This window comes from Erinaceus europaeus, chromosome 7 (genome assembly GCF_950295315.1).
Source record: "Erinaceus europaeus chromosome 7, mEriEur2.1, whole genome shotgun sequence".
NCBI lineage: Eukaryota > Metazoa > Chordata > Mammalia > Eulipotyphla > Erinaceidae > Erinaceus > Erinaceus europaeus.
Genome location: NC_080168.1, coordinates 60,870,650 through 60,895,473, shown reverse-complemented (window position 1 = coordinate 60,895,473; position 24,824 = coordinate 60,870,650). Strand labels below are relative to the sequence as shown.

General features: G+C 40.8%; 1 protein-coding gene across 11 annotated transcripts in view; it reads left to right on the top strand.

The window, feature by feature from the left end:
* SOX5 (SRY-box transcription factor 5) overlaps positions 1–24,824 on the top strand; it is a 1,357,610-nt gene that overhangs the window by 960,569 nt on the left and 372,217 nt on the right. For 9 of the 11 annotated variants that reach the window (XM_060194518.1, XM_060194519.1, XM_060194513.1 and 6 more), the window contains one exon: positions 9,767–9,998. In XM_060194518.1, the coding sequence (XP_060050501.1) occupies positions 9,768–9,998 (231 nt within the window). In that variant the 5' untranslated portion in view covers position 9,767. The remainder of the gene's footprint in view (positions 1–9,766; positions 9,999–24,824) is intronic. The other 2 variants (XM_060194523.1, XM_060194522.1) reach the window with 1 other exon arrangement.

Below are 24,824 nucleotides of genomic sequence, written 5' to 3'. Positions count from 1 at the left end.
TGAAAGCATGTGCACTCGTGCCATTACCACCTGCATCTGCCCCCGTTGTTTTGTTTGTTTGTTTTTTTACTATTTTTGATATGCTGCTCCAGTCCTTAAAAATAATATCATCCGGGAGTCGGGCTGTAGCGCAGCGGGTTAAGCGCAGGTGGCGCAAAGCACAAGGACCGGCATAAGGATCCCGGTTCGAACCCTGGCTCCCCACCTGCAGGGGAGTCGCTTCACAGGTGGTGAAGCAGGTCTGCAGGTGTCTATCTTTCTCTCCCCCTCTCTGTCTTCCCCTCCTCTCTCCATTTCTCTCTGTCCTATCCAACAACGACGACAACAACAATAATAACTACAACAATAAAACAAGGGCACCAAAAGGGAATAAATAAATAAAATAAAATATTAAAAAATAATAATAATATCCCTGGGGGACAGGTGGTGGCGCAGTGGGTTAAGCACACATGGCGTAAAGTGCAAGGACTGGCGTAAGGATCCCAGTTCAAGCCCCCAGCTCCCCACCTGCATGGGAGGGGGAGTTGCTTCAGAGGTGCTGAAGCAGGTCTGCAGATGTCTATCTTTCTCTCCCCCTCTCTGCCTTCCCATCTCTTTCCATTTCTCTCTGCCTTATCCAACAACAACAGTAGTAACAACAACAATAATAAAAACGATAAACAACGAGGAAAAAAAATAGCCACCAGGAGCAGTGGATTTGTAGTGCAGACACTGAGCCCCAGCAATAACCCTGGAGGAAAAAAATAACAATAATAATAATATCATCATCCCAAAATAACAACCAGTAGAAGTCATTGCTTCTGAGGACTTTATCTCTAAATTAACCAGTGGAAGGCTAGCATATTTAGAGAAATAAAAACTGTAAAAACTAATTACTTGAAGGAGAGAGCAATTTCTGTTGGGGTCTCTCATCTTATGTTCACTGCATGTATGGACTTCTGTGACTTTGCATATGCTTTCTCTTGCCTACCCAGAGGCAAGTAGTAAAGAACTTAACCAAAGACAAATATTTAAAGATGTTAAATAGATGATTACTTAGCAATAGGTGTATTAATAATTAAGTATATAGCATTTTTGTACAGTTCGCTTTCATCATCTTTTACTTGGTCATTAAAAAATGATAAGATCATTTCATGAGTACCTTAAAAATCATAATTAAATAGTGTAGCATAGTTATCAGGAACTAGCTTTCCTTTGTCCTGACAGTACTGAGACCTCTTCCAAACATACTTGTCCTCTAAGACTAGATCTTCTAGCTATCCACAGTTTCTGATTTTATCCAGTAGCTACTCAGCTAACATACTTACTAACCGACCACTACTTTAGGAAGGGATCATGAGTCTTGAATAAATAGCCATGAGCAAAATGAAAGCCTGCTCTTTTGGATTTTGTGCTATAATAGAGAGAAAAGATCACATAAAAGGAAGCAACTATAAAATATTCCAGGTGAAGAAAAGTGCCCTAAAGAGAGTAAGGAATAAGAAAGGTGAGTGCTGGCTTAGGGGGAGTAACCAAAGAAAGCAGAGAGAGTGAGGGAGAGCTTAGTGTGTATTTCTGGGGCAGGAGGATTTCAGATTGAGAAGACACCAAATCTGACAGGTGGGTGCTGAAGTGGCGTATTTAATTCCCACCATGGATGTAAAGTCTGCAATCATTCACAGAACTGCAGGCAGAGTTCCTAAAATCAAGGTGCTGGCAAGGCTTATTCATTCTAACGTCTCTGAAGAAGATTCAATTCCCTCAATTTCTTTCACTAATAGAAACCACCTTGTCTCATGGGTTTCTTTTTCCACTTTCAAAGTCAGCAACGCAGTATTACCCTATCTCCTTCTCTGAGTCTGATACTCTTGCCCCCTCCTGCACTTTAGGCTTATCCAGAACAAACATGCCATCTCTCGGTCCACAGTCATACCTGCAAAGTCTGTTCTACCATCCAAGTTAACATATGTACACATTTCACCATTAGGATTTGGACTTCATGAGATATATCATTTTGACTACTACAGATTGCTTGCGATTTGCTATCAACTGGGGGCTTAAAATTTTCTGATACCCCAGCTGCCCACCAGTGCCAATAATATTGGAAGTCTGCTGTATGTCTGTGTGTGTGCAAAGGTGTGGGGGGAAACATGATGGCTCACCCAGTAGAGCATGCATTATTATCATGTGTGAGGATCCAGATTAAAGTCCCCAGTTCCCTTGTGTAGAGGGCTGGAAGGGTACTTCATGAGCTTAGAGCAGTGCTGCAGCTGTCTCTCTTTCTCTCTTTTATCTCTCCTTTCAAAAATTAAAATAAACAAATGAAGAGATAAAAAGTGAGGGGGAAAAAAGGCCTGATCATCAGCAACCATCATGCAGGCACTGAGCTCCAGCAGTGACCTTGGTGGGGGGAAAAGGAAAAGTTGTTGGTGGGATCAGAAATCAGTACTTTACAGATTGTATGTATTTATTTTGTTTAGAGACAGAGAGAATTTAATAGAGAAGCAGGAGATAAGGAGAGACAGCTGCAACATGATTTTACCATTCTTGAAATTTCCTTTCTGCAGTTGGAGACTGGGGACTGGAACCCAGGGCCTTGCACATTGTAATATATGATTTCTACCATGTGCATCCCAGTCCAGGCCTCAACAAAAGTATTTTTTAAGTCACTTCATGTAATTCCAGTGTGCCACAAAAGTCCACAAACACTGGTTTTCTGTATCAGGTTCACACCCTGTACCCTCTCTCCCCCTGGGGGGTGCTGTACATAGCTGAATATACCTGGGGGCATGCTACCGCTACCAACAGTGTGCTTACTATGTGTGTAGACAGCCCTTACCCAGTAGCAAACAACAGTAGTTTTTTTTTTTCCTTTTCCCTTTTCCTGACACCAGGGTTATCACTGGGGCTCGGTAGGTGTCAGCACATGAATCCACTGGTCCTGGTGACCATTTTTATCATCATTATTGTTATTGTTACTGGATAGGACAGAAATTGAGAGAGGAAGGGGAAGTAGGGAGAAAGATGTGTCCAGACTTGCTTCATCACCCCTAAATCATCCCCCCTCCCCCCGCAGGTGAGGAGTGGGGACTTGAACCGTGGCCCTTGTGCATGGTAACTTGTGTGCTTAACTGAGAGCCCCACCACCTGTCCCCAGATGCCAGTAGTTGTACAATTGCTTTCCTGTGCCAGTCACTGATTGTACAAATTGCTAAGTGACTACTTGGGAAAAAAAAAAAAGACTTTTTCATCTGCTTCCTTCATGTAATTTAACAGCAACAGGCTGTCAGAGATGACAGGATAGGATTTCTGCAGATTCTCTCAGTCTCCTTCCTCCCCCCACCTAGCCCCAAACATGCTTCCACCTTGTTTCTGGAGTGTAATTATTTCAGTGTCTTTGCTTGCATCCCTAGTTCCTGTCAACATTCCTTCTTCATTTAGTCTAAGATTTCCATCTGTCTTTCTTTGTCCTTCAAGATGTAGCTTGTTGACCATTTCTTGGGGTAGCCCAAGGACTTTCTGGGCTTCATGAAGTTCTCAGGTTTTTGGCTATGATGCCAGTTAACGTTTTGTGTAAGCTGTGCATTTCATTGCTATTTCTCCTTTTGTTTGAGTTGCTTTAGTTAATTCATAAAGGTCTTAGAATGTGTTTTTCTTTTTAATTCCTGTTGGATGAGTAATTTTTCACATTGTTGATGATTTGAAGATTGCAATTTACCCTGGGAATATTAGATTTCAGTTCTTCCAAGGTTTCCTTGCCCCAAGTTTATTTAAACACTACTTACTGTATGTCTTCATAGTTCTGTGGAGTAGGTCTGTACTAGACTGTACTTGTGTTGTTTCATTTTCTTTAAAGGCCGAGTTCTGTGAATTGAAAAGTCTGTCACCTACTACAAGAAAGACAAGACTCATGTCTGAATAGATAGGGACATGCCTCATCCTAGGTCCTCAGATTATTACAAGATATTTTTTTAAGAGTAATACTTTTTTTTAAAAAATATTTATTTATTCCATTTTGTTGCCCTTGTTTTTATTGTTGTAATTATTATTATTGTTGTTGTTGGATAGGACGGAGAGAAATGGAGAGAGGAGGGGAGACAGAGATGAGGAGAGAACGATAGACACCTGCAGACCTGCTTCACCGCCTGTGAAGCAACCCCCCTGCAGGTGGGCAGCTGGGGGCTCGAACTGGGATCCTTACTCCGGTCCTTGTGCTTTGTGCCACCTGCACTTAACCTGCTGCGCTACTGCCTGACTCCCTTCAAGATATTCTTGTCCTGCTCTGCTACACAACTGTGTAATGTAGCTGTTAGAAATTAGAACCCTATATATTTAAAATGGATGCTACATGAACTTTTTATTCTGCCTTCTTTTTTTAAAAAATCACCCAGTGGTGAGTTTCATATATATATATTTGGATAAAGACAGAGAGAAATAGAGAGGGGAGGAATAGGTGGAAAGGGAAAGAGAGAAACACCTTCAGCTCTGCTTCACCACTCGTGAAGCTTTCCCCTGCAGGTGGGCATCAGGGCCTTGAACCTTGGTCCTTGCACACAGTAATGTGTGAGCTTAATCAGGTACACCACCACCTGGCCCCCTTTATTCTGCCTTCTTAATGTTATCTGAAATTAATGAAAACTTCTGCTGTGTGAAATGATACCCTTCAGTAAATGAACAAAAATTGAGAAAGATAATATTACTGATGATTTTATTACTACTATTTTTTTTAACAAGTCCTGAGAGTCACACTCGACATAAAATTGATCAACGTTCCAGGCTGCACTAATTTCAGCACCCATTATCCTCGGGTGATAGGTAGAGTATGTTGTCCAACCTCCCTTTGGAGAATGGAACTTTCCCTACCCTTGTTAATCCACATTGAGGGCCAGATCCCTGTAGGGGCCCACAAAGGAGTATATTATCTTTTTTTTTTCTCACTCCAGGGTTATTGCTGGGCTCGGTGCCTGCACCATGAATCCACCGCTCCTGGAGGCCATTTTTCCCCCTTTTTGTTGCCCTAGTTGTTGCAGCCTCGTTGCGGTTATTATTGCCATTGTTGACGTTGCGTTGTTGTTGGATAGGACAGAGAGAAATGGAGAGAGGAGGGGAAGACAGAGAGAGAGGGGAGAGAAAGATAGACACCTGCAGACCTGCTTCACCGCCCGTGAAGTGACTCCCCTGCAGGTGGGGAGCCGGGGGCTCGAACCGGGATCCTTACGCCGGTCCCTGCGCTTTGCGCCACGTGCGCTTAACCCACTGCGCCACCGCCTGACTCCCAGGAGTATATTATCTTGTTCCTGATGGAGATGACCATTGACAATCAAAAAAAAGATACAAAGTTAAGTGAATGGAGAAAGGTTAAAATATCTTTTTGTTTTATTTATTTATAAAAAGGAAACATTGACTAAACCATAGGATGAGAAGGGTACAACTTTGCACAATTACCACCACCAGAACTCTGTATCTCATCCCCTCCCTTTAAGCTTTCCTGTTCTTTAACCTTCTGGGAGTATGGACCCAATGTCTTTGTAGGATGCTGAAAGTGGAAGGTCTGGCTTCTGTAATTACTTCCCCGCTGAACATGGGCATTGACAGGTCGATCCATACTCCCAGCCTGCCTCTCTTCCCTAGTGGGGAAGGGCTCTGAGGGAGCAGAGCTCCAGGACACATTGGTGGGGTTGTCTGTCGAGGGAACTCTGGTTGGCATCCTGCTAGCATCTGAAACCTGGTGGCTGAAAAGAGTGTTAATCATGAACCTAAAGGCTGGAATAGTGCAGATGAAGAGTTAGAGAGTCTCTGTTTTGTAGATAGCTAGTAGGCATATTTTAGTTATATTCCAGAGGGCCTGTGGCTATACTAGTTTTTTTTTTTTCTTTTTTCCCCTGAGCCTGAAATCTGATATGCCGGTGGATCCAAGTTATTGTCTGGGGAGATGATTTCATGGCTGGAAAAAAGGACCAGAAAGCTGAATCAGGGAAGAGAATAGCTTCCAAATATGGGAAAGGTATATAAATATTGTTGACTGTAAACCCCATCGATTTGATGTGATCAGTTTTTTATCTGAATATAATTAAAATACTATCGAGAATATTGCTCTTAAATGCATATATTTCTGAAAATGGAATTGAAATATTTTTCATTTCAAAGTGCATTTGAAATAATTTCAAGAAAGTTATTTTTTGAAAACTTACCATTGGGATCACATATCTTTCATGTTTAGGTCTTGTAATTTTGAATAGCAGAAATAGCATAATGGTTATGCAGAAAGACTCTCATGCCTGAGGTTCCAGTGACCCAGGTCCAATCCCCCCACACCACTATAAGGCAGAGCTGAGTGGTGTTCTGATCTCTATATAGCTTTTTCTCTTTCTCATTAAAATATATAAAAAACATACATATTAAAATAGACATTATAATGTTCCTTTACAGAATTATATTATCACACACTTATACATATATTTAGAGGGGGAATTTTTATTCAGTTTTATGTAAATATAATTCACATATTAAAATTACTAAGTTTTGGAGAAGAATAGTGACACCTTAATTACCTACCTTATGTTCCTCTTTTGTATTTTCAGTTTTCACATTGATTGTTAATAATAATGCTCATAAAGTAAAAGTCACAAAAATGATGCTTTCTGAAAGTCAGCTCAATATCTATGAGCATAAGGAAGGCCGTCTGAGGGGGCTGCAGAGAACTCACCTAGGAGATGACATATTTTGCTTTGTTCAAGCAAATATTGTCCTGGCACCACATGAGAGCACCATACACGACAGGTGCTGTGGTATCTCCCCTTCCCTCCCTTTCCTTCCCTTCCCTTCCCTTTCCTTCCCTTCCCTTCCCTTCCTTTCCCTTCCCTTCCCTTCCCTTCCCTTCCCTTCCCTTCCCTTCCCTTCCCTGCCCTGCCCTGCCCTGCCCTGCCCTGCCCTGCCCTGCCCTGCCCTGCCCTTCCCTTCCCTTCCCTTTCTCTGTGTCTTTCCTTTGCTGTCTTTCTCTGTTAAATTGAAAGGAAAGAGAGTCGGCCTGGCCTGGGGTTCTGGAATCAGGCGGAGGCAAAGCCCTAGAATACCCCCCAACCCCCACCCCTGCACCTATGCCACACACACACAAAGCAAACTAAACAAAAACATTTGATCTAGTTTCTTAGTGATTGTTGTTGCTTTTTTAAATATTTATTTATTTATTTCCTTTTTGTTGCCCTTGTTTTTATTGTTGTAGTTATTATTGCTGTTGATATTGTTGTTGTTGGGTAGGACAGAGATAAATGGAGAGAGGAGGAGAAGACAGACAGGAGGAGAGAAAGACACCTGCAGACCTGCTTCACCGCCTATGAAGTGACTCCCTTGCAGGTGGGGAGCTGGGGTTCGAACCAGGATCCTTACTCTGGTCCTTGAACTTCACACCTTGTGCCACCACTCGGCTCCCCGATCTAGCTTTATCCTTGATATCCCAGAGGCTGACTCCTGTCATTAGACTGAAGTTATCAGGAGGGAGACACTGGCTGTACATGAGACTGAGCTCGATGTAGTGCCAACAAAGCCAATGATGCCCACATATCGTTAATATAATGTAATTGACTAATCATATTATATTCATTAATATAATTAATGGATAATCTCCATACAGTCAAACCACATGTGGAACCCAAAAAATGTAGAATCCCCTTTCTTCATGTTTTGTGCTAAGTCACTTCACCAACACTGGAAGTGTCTTAAGTCTGTTCTGTTGGACCAGTCATTGTACTGGAATAGAAGTTCTCTTGGAGAGCAGGGAAACAGCCCAGTGAGAGTTCAGTGTCTCTAGTGTGTTTTATGTTATATTTAGTTGGATATGTCAGTTTGATAACTGATAAGGTGTTGCCAATGAGAGTGAGAATATTCTGACTTGTTTAGCTCCAGTCCCTGACTTCTTTTCCTGCATATTTGGAATAGACCTGTATGTGAGATGAGAAAACAGGTCAACTCCCCTGCAAGGTGTCTCCTTGAGACAGTGTTCACAAAGTAGCCACCAACATTTCATCCTTACCCCTGCTGTTAGCCTGTATTCGGTAACACTGACTAATACATTTGATCAGTACCTTGTCAAGTATGGCAGGCCTGAGAGTGTTTCTCTGTTGGGAGACTGTATTTCATGTGAGATTACAGTTTAACTCTTGGAAGGCCGGAAGTTTTCCTCACAGTGGAATTCTGTGGGTTTAGTTTTTTGAGTGGGGTGACTAGGTCACCCTCTAGGTTTATAGTTTGTAAAGTAAATTACAGCTCTTGTTTATGGACTGTCTGCTATGTGCTAACTGCTCTGCTAGTTATTTTTCGTATGGTGTAATAGTTCAGTCTCAAGAAGCATTACATGGCTGCTGTTTACATCTCACTTAAAAAAATTGAGATTGATTAAAACAGTTCTTATCACTAGTCAGGAGAAGGAACCTGTATGCTAATATATGTCTGTCTGGCTCCAAAGCCCTTATTTCCCCCTTGCATTATTATATCTTAATAGAAATGTCCTCAGTTCTCCAATATGCTTTTCTTCGGAAACACTGGCAGTAGTAGTATTTAGTAATGATTGGATGACTCTGTTTTTCTGATACATTTTATATTTAAAAATCAGTGATAAATCTGAAGAAAATGGGGAAATGGGGTGCCAGCTAGCTAATACCTTTCTCCTTTCAGTCCCACTGGTCTAGAATAAGAATGGGTGATTCTGGGAACACTCATTGTTGAGCAAAAACAACAGCTTTTTCAAGGTCAGTTCAAGTTGTAGTACAAATTCTTCTGATGCAGAAAATTTAATTCATGCCACTTCTGTATAAATCTTTTAGCTAAAAGGAAAAAAGAACTTTCTGCATAACTATATTTGTCACTTACTTTTGACCTCTTACAAAATTTTCTGTTAGACACTAGTAGAAAAATAGTGTTAAATCTATGTCCTGTTGTCCTAATTCATTACTATGTAAGCTGTAACCCATCAAAACAAACTATCCTTACTTGATTTTTGCTTTTACTCAGATGTTCTAAGGAATAAGTTTGCTTAAGAATCCACATCTAGATTTTTCACAGGGTCATAAAGTAAAATGTAAAAAATTTAAGTATTTTCACCTTTTTAAAACTATTTTGAAAATTTATACTAGGAGAGGCACAGTTGAGTGATTTGGGGAGCTGAGAGGAGAAACAAAACCTGGATGTTTCTGGATTAAGAGATTCTAAAATGTATTCAATTCTGAATGAGCTTTAAACAAATACCAAACTTTTGTTGGTTGTTCCGAGGATTGTTTATAAGAATTATTTCTACCTTTCACAATAATCTTTCTTTCAATAAAATACAAATTTGTTGTAATGGAAGTCATTCATTTATTTTGTTTATTTTCTGGTGAAGGGAATTTTAGTTATTTCCCATATTTTAACTGCCAACAATTTTTTCTATTCATAGATGTTCTGTCTTCAATAAGGTCTATCAAAGTGTAAAACTAGATGGATATTTTTCTTTCTTCTAAAATGGATTGGTCTTTCATTATGCAGTGTTCTGAGGTGAATTCTCTTGTTTAAGAAGCCAGAATACAAGAGAGTGCTATATTAGTGTATTATTCTCACAACAAACAAGCACTGTTCTGTTGCTACCTGCTTGGCCATTGTTTCTGATTGTGTGTGCTTTGCAGTGGTATTTGGATGGTTTCCTGCTCTCTGCCAGCACAAAAAGGCATTTCTATTACAATGGCCCCTAACCACACAATGATGGCATTAAGGATTTATGTGGAGGTTTCATTATTTTCTCCTCTTTTGTTCCTTCCAGGATGTCTTCCAAGCGACCAGCCTCTCCGTATGGGGAAGCAGATGGAGAGGTAGCCATGGTGACAAGCAGACAGAAAGTGGAGGAAGAGGAGAGTGATGGGCTCCCAGCCTTTCACCTTCCCTTGCATGTGAGTTTTCCCAACAAGCCTCACTCTGAGGAATTTCAGCCAGTTTCTCTGCTGACGCAAGAGACTTGTGGCCATAGGACTCCCACTTCTCAGCACAATACAATGGTAGGTTTCTCATGGTCTATTGTGCCTACACTCACTTTTTGACCAGTCTACTCCTCTAAGAGTTTGGCTTTCATCCCTTGCTTTCTAATTATCATCTACTTAATTGCCATACACAAGACTCACCCCTGATGTTTTAGAATTCTTTGCAAGTACACTGATTCCAGTAGGCAGTAAAGCATACACTTTTTTTTGGTGTGTTTTCTTTCTTGTTTTTCAAGATTTCTGATTTTGAGATACATACAGCCTGGTTAGAAGAATATACATATAGTTATGTTAAAGTAGCATATGTAAAATTAGTCAGCATGAAACATATATGGCATAATTCTAGTAAGAGGCTTTTCCACATAATTACTACATAGTTTGATCAGTTTTTACCATGATAAATCAGTGCTTTTTAATTTTTTATTTGCCTCTACTGGATTCCAATATTTCTTACAGTGGTGAGAATATTGCAAAAGCATATTTTACACAGATACTATGGTTTTCTAATATGACTGCTTTCTTTTTTATTTTAATTTTATTAGTGATTTAATATTCATTTACAAAATTACAAGATAACAGGGATATAATTCTGTACTGTTCCAACCACCAGAGTTCCATATCTCCATTCCCTCCATTGAAAGCTACAGTAGTTCTCCCAAAGTCACAGATAGGGTTGACTATTATTTCTATAACTATCTGTCTATATTTATTTCCTCCAACTTTTTTCCTACCTGTATTAATATTCCCCAAGAGGTAGGTAGATTTGAGCAGGGTCTCCCGCCTCCTTTATGCATTCAGATAAAGTCATAAAGAATCTTTTCTGCAAAAGCTGATGTGACAGTGCATTTCTGTGACACTGGGCAGCACACACACACACACACACACACACACACACACACACACACGGGAGGGGGGAGAAGCTCACTGCTTTAATCGCATCACTGATACTTCAGAGTTTATCTGTTGCAGCAGCTAGCATTACCCTTAACAGCCAATGACACTGATTTCTAACTCAGTCCTGTTCTTGCTATTTTGATAATCTGGTAACTTCGTGGTGCCTACTATTCTAATAGGAAATTTCTAATAAGAATGTCTGTGTGTGTGTCTTTCCCCAAAGTTGAGATCTTCACAGAAGATAAAAAATCTGTGGGGTGTCACAGATTAGAGGAATAAGACTGCAGAGTTTATTGAGTGGAGCTGGTCCTTCTTCAGAATTGAAACACATTGAATCACCATGTTGGCAGTGTAGTAGGCAGAACACTTACTGCCAGCAGTTCCTCCCTCACATGTGCAACAAGACTACATGGCTGGAGGGGAAGATATAGAGGGGAAAGAGAAAGATAGACACCTGCAGACCTGCTTCATTGCTTGTGAAACAACCCCCTTGCAGGTGAGGAGCCAGAGGCTCAAATCAGGATCCTTTTGAGGAACCTTATGCTTCATATGTTGTGCGCTTAACCCTGTGTGCCACTGCCCAGCCCCTGGAATCAGGTATTTTCTTCTTTTTTTTTAAAGATTTTATTTATTTGGGAGTTGGGCAGTAGCATAGTGGTTAAGCGCAAGGACCAGCATTAGGACCCCGGTTCGAGCCCCCAGCTCCCCACCTGCAGGGGAGTCGCTTCACAGGCAGTGAAGCAGGTCTGCAGGTGTCTTTCTCTCCCGCTCTCTGTCTTCCCCTCCTCTCTCCATTTCTCTCTGTGTTATCCAACAACAACAATAAAAATAATAAAGGCAACAAAAGGGAAAATACATAAATATAATAAAAAATTTTTAAAAACTAACAAAAGATTTTATTTATTTATTAATAAGAAACATAGGAGAAGAGAGGGAAAGAACAGACATAACTCTGGTACATGCACTCCACAGATTGATCTCAGGATATCATGCTTGAGAGTCCAATGCTTTATCCACTGTGCAACTTCCTAGACCACAAATAAGGTATTTTCTAACAGGGTTGCAAAACACACTACCCTTTGATAATCACGTTAGCTTTGAATGTTTCTATTCTACATTTTAAATGCATAGGTCAGAGTTTCTTTGGGTATATGATTTTGGGTCAAGATTTTTCCAGCAGTAAATTTATTTTTAAAATGTCTTGTAGTATATTTATTTATTTATTGCATAGAGACAGAGAAATTGAGAGGGGGAGAGAGAGAGAGAGAGAGAGAGAGAGAGATTTGCATCCGTGCTTTACTGCTATGAAGCTTCTCAGCCTGAACTTGGGGACTAGAGGCTTGAAACTCCGACCTTGCACACTGTAAAGTGCTCTATACTGGGTGTGCCTTTGCCCACCCCATCCCAAGAATTTTAGTTAGTTCTAATGTAGAGTTTGTACAGATGTAGTATTTTAAAGCTATTATACCTATTAACTAATTTAACAGCACATAAATCCAGTGAGGTGTTGTTTTTAATTCCATTTTGCAAGTAAGGGAACTGATCGGTGAAGAGATTGATAACTTTGCTCCTGATGACACGTCATAGATGGGAGAAGTAGGGTTTACCAGGCAGTAGCTTTACAGCCCCAGGGCTGAGAAACATTGTAAACACTTCACAAGAACATAGGCATTTTTCATTTTTTTGAATGCCTATTATTTAGAATGTTATATTATACTATTCATAATTGTTCAGTCTCTACTGCATGTTCATATTACTCATTGTAGTGTTGGACATTTTGCCTCCCTCCTTCCCATCAACAGAAAGCACAATTTAAAAAGGTAAATATAGACAGGAATGGCTAGAAGATTACTTTGGAAGTATTGGAGAGATAATAGGAAATTATTTCAAGGGCATTAATATAAGAAAGTATAGTAAGTTACATATGATAGGGGCCAGGTGGTGGTGCCGCCAGTGAAGCGTACATATTACCAAGTATAAGGACTCAGTTTCGAGCCCTCACTACCCACCTGCAGGGGCTACACTTCACCAGCAGTGAAGCAAGTCTGCAGGTGTCTATCTTTCTCTCTATCTCTACCTCCCTGTCCTCTCTCAATTTGTCTCTGTCTTATCTAATTAATTTTTAAGAGTTATCTAATTAATTTTTAAATGGATTTTAATTTTTTATAGCTCATTGAAGGGAATTTTATGAAGTAAGGAAGGTAGTTCATAAAAGTGGAGTCATTTGTAATGGAGAATTCAGTGAAACAAAATAGAGAACAGGAATTGCTTACTCTGTAGAGTGTTTATTGTTGGGCACTGGAAATCAATTTGAATAAGAGATAGTCCCTTTCCACAAGAAACCTCTTATAGAGCAGACTTTTTAAATTAATGTGGAGCCGGGGAAGGAACCCAAGGCCTCACACATGTCCCCAGCCTGGCTTTCTGTTCTTTCTTGCTTGCTTCTATTTTGAAAGTGAAGGAAAGTAGAGGAATAGACAAACACAGAGAAGCGAGATACACCTCAGCACTGCTCCAACCTCCCCAGGGCTCCCTCTTTTCCCATGGGTAGTGCTCCCATGTAGAATTGGTGATAAGATTCAGGACATCCTGCATTTTTATTTATTTATTTATCTCCTTTAGTTGCCCTTGCTGTTTTTTTGTTATAGCTCTTGATTTCGTAGTTGTTGGATAGGACAGAGAGAAAATGGAGAGAGAGGGGAAGACAGAGAGAGGGAGAGAAAGATAGACACCTGCAGACCTGCTTCACTGCTTGTGAAGCGACACCCCTGGGTAGCTGGGGGCTCAGACCAGGATCCTTACTCTTGTGCTTTGTGCCACGTGCACTTAACCACTGTACTACCGCCGGATTCCCACCCCCCCCACACATCCCGCATTTTAAGGCATGTACTCTACTAAGTGAGCTACATTTGTCTATAAATGATTTAGTTTTGGGAGTCGGGCTGCAGCGCAGCGGGTTAAGCGCAGGTGGCGCAAAGCACAAGGACCGGCATAAGGATCCCGGTTCGAACCCCGGCTCCCCACCTGCAGGGGAGTCCCTTCACAGGTGGTGAAGCAGGTCTGCAGGTGTCTATCTTTCTCTCCTCCTCTCTGTCTTCCCCTCCTCTCTCCATTTCTCTCTGTCCTATCCAACAACAATAATAACTACAACAATAAAACAACAAGGGCAACAAAAGGGAATAAATAAATAAAATAAATATTAAAAAAAATTAAATGATTTAGTTTTAGTGATGTGAGCTCTGATGTTTTCTCTTACTATATATTTAGTTGGACTGTAAATTTATTTCTGCCTCCACTGTTTCTTAGTCCTGCCAGCATTTTATTGCTTAAGTAGATAGTTATAAAAGTCTCCTCCATCATCTCTAATATGAAACTTTTCCCAGGCCTTTCTTTCAATTTCCAATAGGCTCTTTTCTCTGGAAAAAAAAAAAATTGACTGCCTTCACTCTGGAAAGCCATGCATGTCCTTCTTGCTCATGTGACTTAGAGTAAAACTTTCTTTTTTTAAAATAAATTATTTATTACTGGATAGCAACAGAGAGAAATTGAGAAGGCAGGGGAAGATAGAGAAAGAGGGATACAGAGATATACCTAAAACCCTGCTTCACCGCTCATGAAGTTTCCCCCTGCTGGTGAGACCAGGGGCTTGAACCCATGTCTTTGTGCACTGCAGTGTGTTTAACCAGGTGTGCCACCTCCTGGCCCCTACCACTCTTTCTCTTAACAACACTTACCATGCACACAGTATTTTGTTCATCAGGTCTCTTATATATGTTCATGAACATAGCAGGACATAGCCTTTTATTTTCTTCCTGAAATGCTGGGAAATTGTGCAGTCACATCTGCCATGTTGTCCCCTCAGGCTATTGCTATTGCTAGTTCCCGCGAGAGTTGGGACATTGTCTTCTTCTTCTAGCGTTTGCCCTTCTTCCGTAGCCAGTCAACAGCGTCAGGTTGAGCCTGATGTAAAGTTTCGAGACCTCCTTTGAATCTGGAGAGGTGGCAGTCGTTGACTATGTGGGTCATAGTCTGTCTGGAGCCGCAGGGGCAGTTCGGGTCATCTCTGGCTCCCCAGCGATGGAACATAGCGGTGCACCGGCCATGGCTTGTTCGCTAGCGATTGAGGAGGGCCCAATCATAACGTGCTAGGTCAAAGCCGGGTTGACGCTTGCAGGGGTCTGTGATGAGGTGTTTGTTCTTTACCTCAGCTGACTGCCAACTCTGTTTCCAAGAGTCTGGAACAGAGAAGTTCAGTGTAGGCGTAGGAGACCAGATTGGATGACGAGACGTCAAGCGCTGGACAGGGTGGGCGAAGATATCCACGTATATTGGCAGGTCCGGTCGAGCATAGACGTGGGAAATGAACTTAGATGATGCCGCATCCCGACGAATATCTGGCGGGGTGATATTGCTAAGAACTGGCAGCCATGGAACCGGGGTGGAATGGATGGTTCCAGAAATGATCCTCATGGAGGAATATAATTTGGAATCGACCAAGTGGACATGGGGGCTATGGAACCATACTGCGGCACAGTATTCTGCAGTGGAATAGCATAATGCCAGAGATGATGATCGCAGTGTGGAAGCTCTCGCGCCCCATGAGGAGCTGGCCAGTCTTGCAATGATGTTATTCCTCGCGCCCACCTCTGCTGCAGTTTTTATGAGATGTTCGTGAAATGACAGAGTGTGATCGAGAGTAACGCCAAGATAGACTGGCTGGGCTTCATGCCGGATTCTCGTATCGTCAAGCTGCACATTAAGCTCACATGAGGCCAAGGTATGGTGTAGATGGAAAACAGATGATACCGTTTTTGCAGTGCTAGGGATTAGTCGCCATTTTTTACAGTAATCAGATATCAGAGACATGTCTTTCATGAGTGTTTCCTCAAGGATGTCGAACTTGGATGCCTGAGTTGCACAGCAGATGTCATCGGCGTAGATGAACTTCCTTGAAGAAGTTTCTGGGAGGTCATTGATGTAAATATTAAGTAGCATAGGAGCCAGAACAGAGCCCTGGGGGAGCCCACTTGAGACAAGTCTCCATCTGCTAGACTTGTCACCCAGATGCACCCGGAATCTTCTGTTTTGGAGAAGAAAGGATATAGTGTTGGCCACCCATGGAGGCAGGCATCTTGAGATCTTGACTAGGAGACCACGGTGCCAGACCTTGTTATAGGCTGCTGTGAGATCAACAAAGACAGCACCCATCTTTAAATTCTTCTGGAATCCATTTTCAATGTAAGTTGAGAGGGCCAGGACTTGTTCGCAGGTAGATCTTCCTGGGCGGAAACCAGCTTGGGTGGGTGATAGGAATTTCTCTGTAAGAGGAGAAATTCGTGACAGAAGCAGCCTCTCAAGGAGTTTGAAACACACGGAGAGGAGAGAAATTGGTCTATAGCTGGTGGCCAGTGTTGGGTCTTTCTTTGGTTTCAAAACTGCTATTTTTGGCGCATGACGCCAAATTTTGGGCATAGATTTGGATTCCAAGATGTGGGACAGGAACGTAGTAAGCCACTTCTTTGCCGTGGGGCCCAAGTTAAGAATGAGTTCTGGGGTGATGTTATCATAGCCAGCAGCCGTTCCTGGTTTAACCCTCTTCAAAGCGTCTTCCAGTTCAGACAGTGTAAAGGGAGAGTGTTTTGGAGATGGACAAGATAAGCGGAAGTGGGATGACCACTCATGGGAAATTTCTCTTTTCCAGACTGGGTCGATCTTAGCACGTCCAACTTGAGTTAGGTGACTGGCCACTGAGTTTGGAGATACGGGAGGATGGGAGACGGGAGAGGCTTGGCTACCGGCACCCAGACTATGAAGAAGCTTCCAGGCCTTCCTACTTAAGTAGAAGTGAAGTTCAAACTTTCCGTGAGTTGTTGCCAGCGGGCTTGGCGTGTTGCATCCAGGGAGGCAATGAGATGGTCGGCCACATCTGGGTCGCCCGACTCATCATACTGCTTTAGTAGTTGCTCGCATTCAGCATCAAGACAAGGCGTATAGTTAGCACGTCTCCCACGAGGAATAGCTTGGGAAGCTGCTTTGAAGATGGCTTGGCGGAAGTGCCTGTAGGAATCTTCAGAGGGGATAGAGTTAATTGAAATTGCAGGAATAGATTTGTTGGTTAGATCACTGAACAGGCGCTTCCGCCAAGCCATCTTCAAAGCAGCTTCCCAAGCTATTCCTCGTGGGACATTCTCTGAGCGCCTGTTCCACCATGTTGTGCCCTCAGGGAATTGTCTATTTCCCCGCCATAGTTGAAGTGCTTTGGTTACTCCTCCCTCTTCCCATTCTCACGAGAGTTATTATCCTATCCTGGAGTGCTATGGTTACTCCTTCCCCTTCCTGTTCTCACAAAAGCTACTCCTATAAAAGCCCTTCTTCTACACCTCGTTCTCTCGCCAGCGCTTCACTTCGGTGTTCAGATGCAGGAAAAGTTACTGCGTGTGGCGGCCATTTTCACTACCTCCACGTGGCCCAACCTGTTTCTCTAGCACCCAACTCTGAGGTGCCAGCACAAATAAAGATTTGTGTTCCCTCTTCGCTCCAGACCTCCTCTCTCTCTTCTCCGTGGCGCAAAATGACACTGAAAAAGTTTCTTTTTATTTATTTTTAATTTTTATTGTCTTTATTTATTGTATAGAGACAGAAATCAAAAGGGTAGGGGGTGATAGAGAGGGATAGAGACAGAGACACCTGTAGACCTGCTTCACCACTCACAAAGCATTCCCCCTGCAGCTGGGGACTTGGGGCTTGAACCTGGGTCTTTATGCATTGTAACATGTGTGCTCAACCAGGTGCACCACTACCCGGCCCCCGAAAAAGTTTCTCTCTAGATATTTTACCTTCCTGGTGAATTGTATTTCTCATATAAGACAGAGATAAACTATTGTTTTTAGATGCTTTCATTGACTTTCCAAGGTTGAATGGTTAATTCATTACCATTTTTTCTGCTGATTAAATAATGTCTTGCAAGATTATAAGATTACAGGGGTGTAATTCTACACTATACCTACCACTAAAATCCTGTGCCTTTGCTTCCCACCACCTTCTCTGAAACCACTAAGGTTCTCATAAAGTCTCAGAAACAATTTGGCTACCTGCCTCCAAGTTCATGTGTTTCAGTCATGCAGATTCCACATATGAGTGAATCCATCTGGTAGTTGCAGTTTACCTCTTTATTTGCTTCACTAAGTTCCTGCATCAGATGCATTATCCATGGCACTTGTTTATATCTTTAACCAAGGCCTATATTATAATCTATGTTGTTAACAGTCTCTGCGCATGTACTATGTTTCTTTTTGAAGGAAGTTTTAGTTTTATTTTTTTCAGCACATAGAAGATCATAGATACTCAATTTAGTATTACTTGATTTATTGGTTGACTTTCTATAGTTGACTGAAAAGTAAATGTGCTTTGAAAAGAGCTGTTAAGTTGTGATTTGTGATGAATATTCTAAATTGTTTCAGGTACAGAGAGAGTGAGAGAGAGAGAGAGAGAGAGAGAGAGACAGCATCACCCAAGCTTCCTCTAATATGGTAGGAACCAGGCTCAAACCTGAGCCACACACATGATAAAGCTGTTTTGCTGGCCCCTGTTTTTTTTTTAAGCCTAGGAACTTAAATCAAATATGCTAATGTAGTATATTCAGAAAGCAGTAGCATGTCATAAAAGCTATGGTATATTAATCTGTTAAAATGATTAAGATATATTTTACACATTCACCAAGACAATCGAATGCATTTGAATCAGTGTTATTCAACACAACTGCTGCTTTTCCAAGATGCTAGGTTATTGTCATAGGCACATAACTGGTTCTTTTATTTCAGAAGAAAAATAACATTCTCAATTTTTTTCCCCTATTCAGTACCTTTGAAAGCAGAGAGGATGTTTTGTGGTCATTATAGCATAGAGTTCAATTTCACAAGAAAAAAAAAAGGCTTTCCAGATTTCATTGCCCATTTATGTGTGACATTCATACTTCATTCTTAAATTAAGAAAGAAAAAAGGTTGAGAGATCTACCTTTTGCATTGCCCACATAGTTTAGACACAAACTATGAGTAAAACTGATGAGTAATACCTATAATGTTGGCATGAAATTATAGAGAGTTGCTTGAGATATAATACTTAGCTTAGTGAACAGTTCTAGAGTTAGACATTATATATATACTCTTTCTGTTATCATCTGAAGAATCTGAGGAATGAAGTTCCTTTGTTCATATTCAGGCTATGCAGGTGTTGAGATATGGGACTGAATCCAATAAGGATGCATTACTTCCTTTTTGAGGTTGATATATTGTTGTTAATGAACTGTCAGACATCAAGCTCAGATTCTCACACATGCAGCTGATGGCTTAGCCACCTCCTTAGCCCAATCTTCTTATACATTTTTAGAATTAGAGTGGGCAAAACACCACTCATATTACTCCTGAAGTTCTTTTCCTTTTCCTTTTTTTTAAATTTATTTTTTATTTAAGAAAGGATAAATTAACAAAACCATAGGATAGGAGGGGTACAACTCCACACAGTTCCAACCACCCAATCTCCATATCCCATCCCCTCCCCTGATAGCTTTCCCATTATCCATCCCTCTGGGAGCATGGACCCAGGGTCATTGTGGGTTGCAGAAAGTGGAAGGTCTGGCTTCTGTAATTGCTTCCCCGCTGAACATGGGCGTTGATTGGTCGATCCATACTCCCAGTCTGCCTCTCTCTTTCCCTAGTAGCGTGAGTCTCTGGGGAAGCAGAGCTCCAAGACGCATTGGTGGGGTCTTCAGTCCAGGGAAGCCTGGCTGGCATTCTGATGGCATCTGGAACCTGGTGGCTGAAAAGGGAATTAACATACAAAGCCAAACAAATTGTTGAAGAATCATGGACCTAAAGGTTGGAATAGTGGAGAGGAAGTGTTGGGGGGGGGGGGTACTCACTGCAAACTCTAGTGTACTTCTGCTTTCAGGTATATATTTTGCACTTGTTTATGGATAGGTGTGAACATATGCTCTATCTCCTGGAACCGAGTCTATATCTAGGTTTTGGGACTTTGTTAGGTAGTGAACCACCTGGGATGGAATTAGAGAATACTATGAAAGGAAAGGTCTCACCCGAGTAATGAAGCTGAAGGGTTGTCGTTCCACTCCTGAAGTCTCTGGACTAGTCTAAGCTGAAGCATGTTGAGGTGGCAATCGTTGCGTTGATTAGGTTGCGATTGGCAGATGCAATATTATCTGATATGGATTGGGAGAGGCATGAGGGAAAGTGGGCCCTACCCTAAGGTTCCAGGACTGGGGGAAAGATAGGCTCTGTTGTGGAGATGTGAGGTTCCTGCTGTCTTAGGGTTCAAAAAGACAATGGATAGATAATATTATCATCACATTATTTGGTAATTGGGTTAACTTTGAAAAGTCCTTATGTTAGGGTTTGCTGTATAGTACCCAGTATCTTGTATATAGCTGTGTCACTGGTTGCTTCTGATCTACTTGGTCTAGGCTTTTGAGAGAGTCCGCATATCAAGTACACAGCCTATATATTAAAAAGACTCAGTCTGTGTTTTAAAAACTTCAAGACATACAATTAATTTTCCCCTCTCATATTAATTAACTAGGGATTTATATGACTACACTTTACTAGGGGTGTACATCAACACCATTCCCACCATCAAAAGACTGTGTCCCATCCCACCCACCCACCCCCCACCGGCCCAGGAAGCCGCATGTCTACCCCTCACCACAGGGTTTTTACTTTGGTGCCCTACTTTCAATTTAGTCAGATCCTGCTTTTAGTTTCCCTTTCAGATCTTCTTTCTCAATCTGTTGATGAGTGGGATCATCCCATACTCATCTTTATCTTTCTGACTTAGCTCACTTAACATAATTCCTTCTAGCTCTGTTCTAGATGGGTCAGAGAAGGTGGGTTCATTGTTCTTGATAGATGTATAGTAAGTTCTTTTCCTTTTAAGTGTTACCAAGTTAAATATATATATATATAGTTCAGAGAGGCCAAGTGGTGGTGCACCTAGTTAAAAACATATATCACCATGTGCAAGGACTTGGGGTTCAAACCCGTGCTCTCTACCCACAGGTGGAAACCTTCACAAGTGGTGAAGCAGGTGTGCAGGTGTTTCTCTGCCTCTCTTTCTCTCTACCCCCTCCCCTTTCAAGTTCTTGCTTGCCCTATCCAGTAAAATAGAAAGAAAGAAAGAAAGAAAGAAAGAAAGAAAGAAAGAAAGAAAGAAAGGGAGGAGAGAGAAAGGGAAGGAAAAAAAGCCTCTGGGAGTGGTGGATTCATAGTGCAGCACTAAGCCTCAGTTGGCAATTAAAAAAAAAAACCTAGGGCAGGCTAGGTCAAGCCACCTCCTAGGTCTCCATAGCCTTAATGGAAAAATAAACTAAGTGCCTAAGAGTAACTCCCAAATACTTCAGTTCTATCTAGCTTTGGAAGGTCTTTTTCACTATTTTATGTTTTTATGGCTACAACCCTGCCCCCATATGCATAATTTCTTTTCTCACAGCCTCTTTTCTTTCATCTAGAGAGAGAGAGAGAGAGAGACCTCACAGAAGCAATGCTTCCTCCCTGGCCATAGCATCCCCCTATATGGTGCCAGAGCTCAAACCTGGGTTGCATGCATGGCAGAGCCAGCAGCCTACCTCTCTCTCCAGTGAGCTTTCTCTCTAGCACTTACTTATCTCACAGAGCATATTTTATATGAACTGTCCTAGGAAACTAGATAATTTTATTTATAAATGACTGTCAGGTTGCTAATAAATATATAAGATGGAGACACAATGTTTTTTTTTCTTTTTTGAAGTACAAAAAAAATTACAGATTCTATTGGCTTCTTTGCTGATACTCAAGTAATTATCCCAACAATCAGCTAAGTAAATGTTGCAAAATTAGATTTCCTGACAGTTATCAAAAAAGGGGACATTAGGGTTAGCAAACCAGATTCAGATTCTGACGTGAGTGGGAAGCAGTCCCAAGATGCATTTATCTAGAAGGCCATAAATCCTTTCTTAATCCCCCACACTTAAGAAAAAAAAAAAAAGAAAGAAAGGAAGGAAGGAAGGAAGGAAGGAAGGAAGGAAGGAAGGAAGGAAGGAAAAGCAAAACACAGTACTAGAGACTATTCCTTTCTAGTTTTAGAAACAGATATTGCTGTATTGCTGTAATTTCTTCCTTGTTTTAATTATAGTTCTGATACTGGTGGATTTATTTCTTATGCCAAGGACTATACAGAACTCATACCAGTCAACATGAGTATTTCTGAACACTTTAAGGGCATCAAGTAAGGCAGCAGAGAAATCAGATCACTGCGAAGAGGCAGCCAGGAAACTCTGTGGTGGCCATTTTGGTATTCATTTTCTGTCTAGTTCATGCCACTTCTGCTGGTGGATTGTTGCTCTAGAGTCAAATGTGATGTGAAATGTAAGTCTTGATCTCCTGTGGTTACTTTTTATAAAACAAAATGTATATACTTTTATCTCATCCAAACTTTCTTTTGACTAAGTTTTTTAGTTGAGTGAATAGTTTTGTGTATACTTTCATATTCACTTCTGTGTTCACCTCTCAGAGTTTGTCTCATTTTTAATGATTTATTTTTTTTCTCCTGTTAGAATTATTTTACTTTTTTTTTTTTCTAACCAGAGTACAACTGAGCTCTGGCTTATAGTGGTGTGGGGGTTGGATATTGAACCTGGGACTTTGATGCCTTGGGCATGAGAGTCTCTTTGCATAACCATTATGCTATCTACTCCCACCCTTAAAATTATTTTTATGAATGATTTAATCATGATTTTCAAGATCTTAATTCCACACCACACCCACCATGAAATTTCTGTGTGCACACACCTTCCATCAGTAGTTACAAGATTTTCCAATATTTGATTTTTAAAAGTATGAAAACATTTGTCAATATATTTTTATTAAGAAGATAATTTGAGTTATACACCCCATGTTAAAGAAAATGTTATGTTTTGTTGATACTGTATTCCTGAAATTGTTAGTGACCTTTCTGGCTTTATAGCTTATGGGATTCACTAATTTATGATCCATCTTAGAATTTACATATTTAAATTTAACAGGGACACTGAGTATCACAAAACAACTTTGAATGTGAATCAATTTCTTCCTGTCATCCATCTAAAGAAGAAAATGGTGTCTTTTTAGGTTGATCTATAAAGGTTGTACATAGAACTGAGAACTATGTATAACATTATAGCCAGACCCCAATGTATGAAACCCAACCTTAAACACTGAAAGAATCCATTCAGTGCACACAACAGAGAGGTTTTTACTTGCTCAGGCTCACTGTCAACTCCTGGGGTTCTTTATTTACCCAAAATAATTTTAATTGCCATATTATAGCTATGTCTTGAAATACTCTTTATATAAGTCCTGCTTATAATCTCAAAGCTGTTAGTAATGTAATTTTTTTTCTGTTTGACTAGGATAATGTTATGTATGAAATACTGTTCAGAAAATTTAAGAAGGAAAAGAGAAAAAATACATGTGTTATTTAAAAATAAGCCATAGAATAGGACCTTAATTGTGGCATGGCAAATAGTCCTATTTTTTATGTGGTGGTTTTTATAAGCTTTTATTTTTCTGGTTACCTTTGCCCACCAAACTTTTCATAAGTGATTCAGATGCTGTAATGCACAATGTTGTCCACACCAGTGTCGGTATTGTGCCAGTTCAAATAATGAGAATTTCATTGTTTAGAGAGAGCAGTCTCTTAGAATCTAGACAAAAGTGTAATTACTTTTGAACGATGTGGAATGTGCTCCGTTTAATAGCATGGAGAACAGATTCAGAAAGATTCAGAGAAAGTAAGCTTGGAGGCCATATGTGCAATGTGGCAGTATGAAATTATGATAGTAGGCAGTCTAATGCTGCACGTACATACTGATTTTACACAGTTCATCTATAAACTGTTGTTTCAGCAAAAGATAAGCCTGCTTATCTGAACAAGGCCAATTCAATTGAAACAAGGTGACACTAGTGACAAATTTGTATTTGTTTCTTTTATGGTAAATTGATGTTTATCATACAATGAAATTACATTGTTACAAACATTATTCTGTGAATGTTGTTACAAAATTCCACATGAAGCTATTTATCTAGATATGGTTCCAGGCTTATGTTTGAACCTAAGTGGTTCAATCTTTATAAGTACATTGTTTCTGAAGAATTACCCCCAGGGCTAGCAGGAATGAGGACATGTGGAAAACAATTAGCTGGGGTCCATCAAAGCCATGGGGAGAAGTTGTGCAATGGATTGTTTTGTCGTGGCACCATACAATCAGTCCCTTTCCATCTGGCTGGGGGAGGGTCTCATGTGAAGTGGAGAAAACCATGATTCGTATAATGTCCCCAGTATTTGAATTAACCATTGTTGAGGTTAAAGTTAGCTGAGCCTTGAGAAACTAATGAAGTACCCTCATACGAGCAAGAGAAAAAGCACTATGTGGGAATTGTGCAGTAGTTCTGGACCCCTAATGAGGAAGGGTCTGCTGTTAGCATCTTCCCACAGTACTGTGCTCTGTGGTGCCGGGAGAGTCAGAACTTCTGATTCTGTATAATGGGGGCAGATGTGTTTGCCTCAGATGAATTCTCCTAATGGAGTTTAATGGCTGTCATAATAGAGTGTTGTGGAATGATTCAACTCTCAGATACACCATGAATACCTGTCCACAGAAATAGAGGCTTGAATCAGACCTCATCTCTCCCTCATGTGACTTTTTGTACAGAGGTTAAGATAAGCACAAGCGTCTCCAAAGTATAGTATAAAATATTAGATTTCTTAAATGGGTTACCGAGTGCTGTGGAGATTCACAGTTGATTTTGTTTTTCTTCCACAAGGAAAGTGTGATTTAATTCTACAAATTTACTAGGCAAGATAAAACAGAAATGAAATGGAAAAACCAATGAGACACTTGAAACAAGTTTCATTTGAGGGGATTA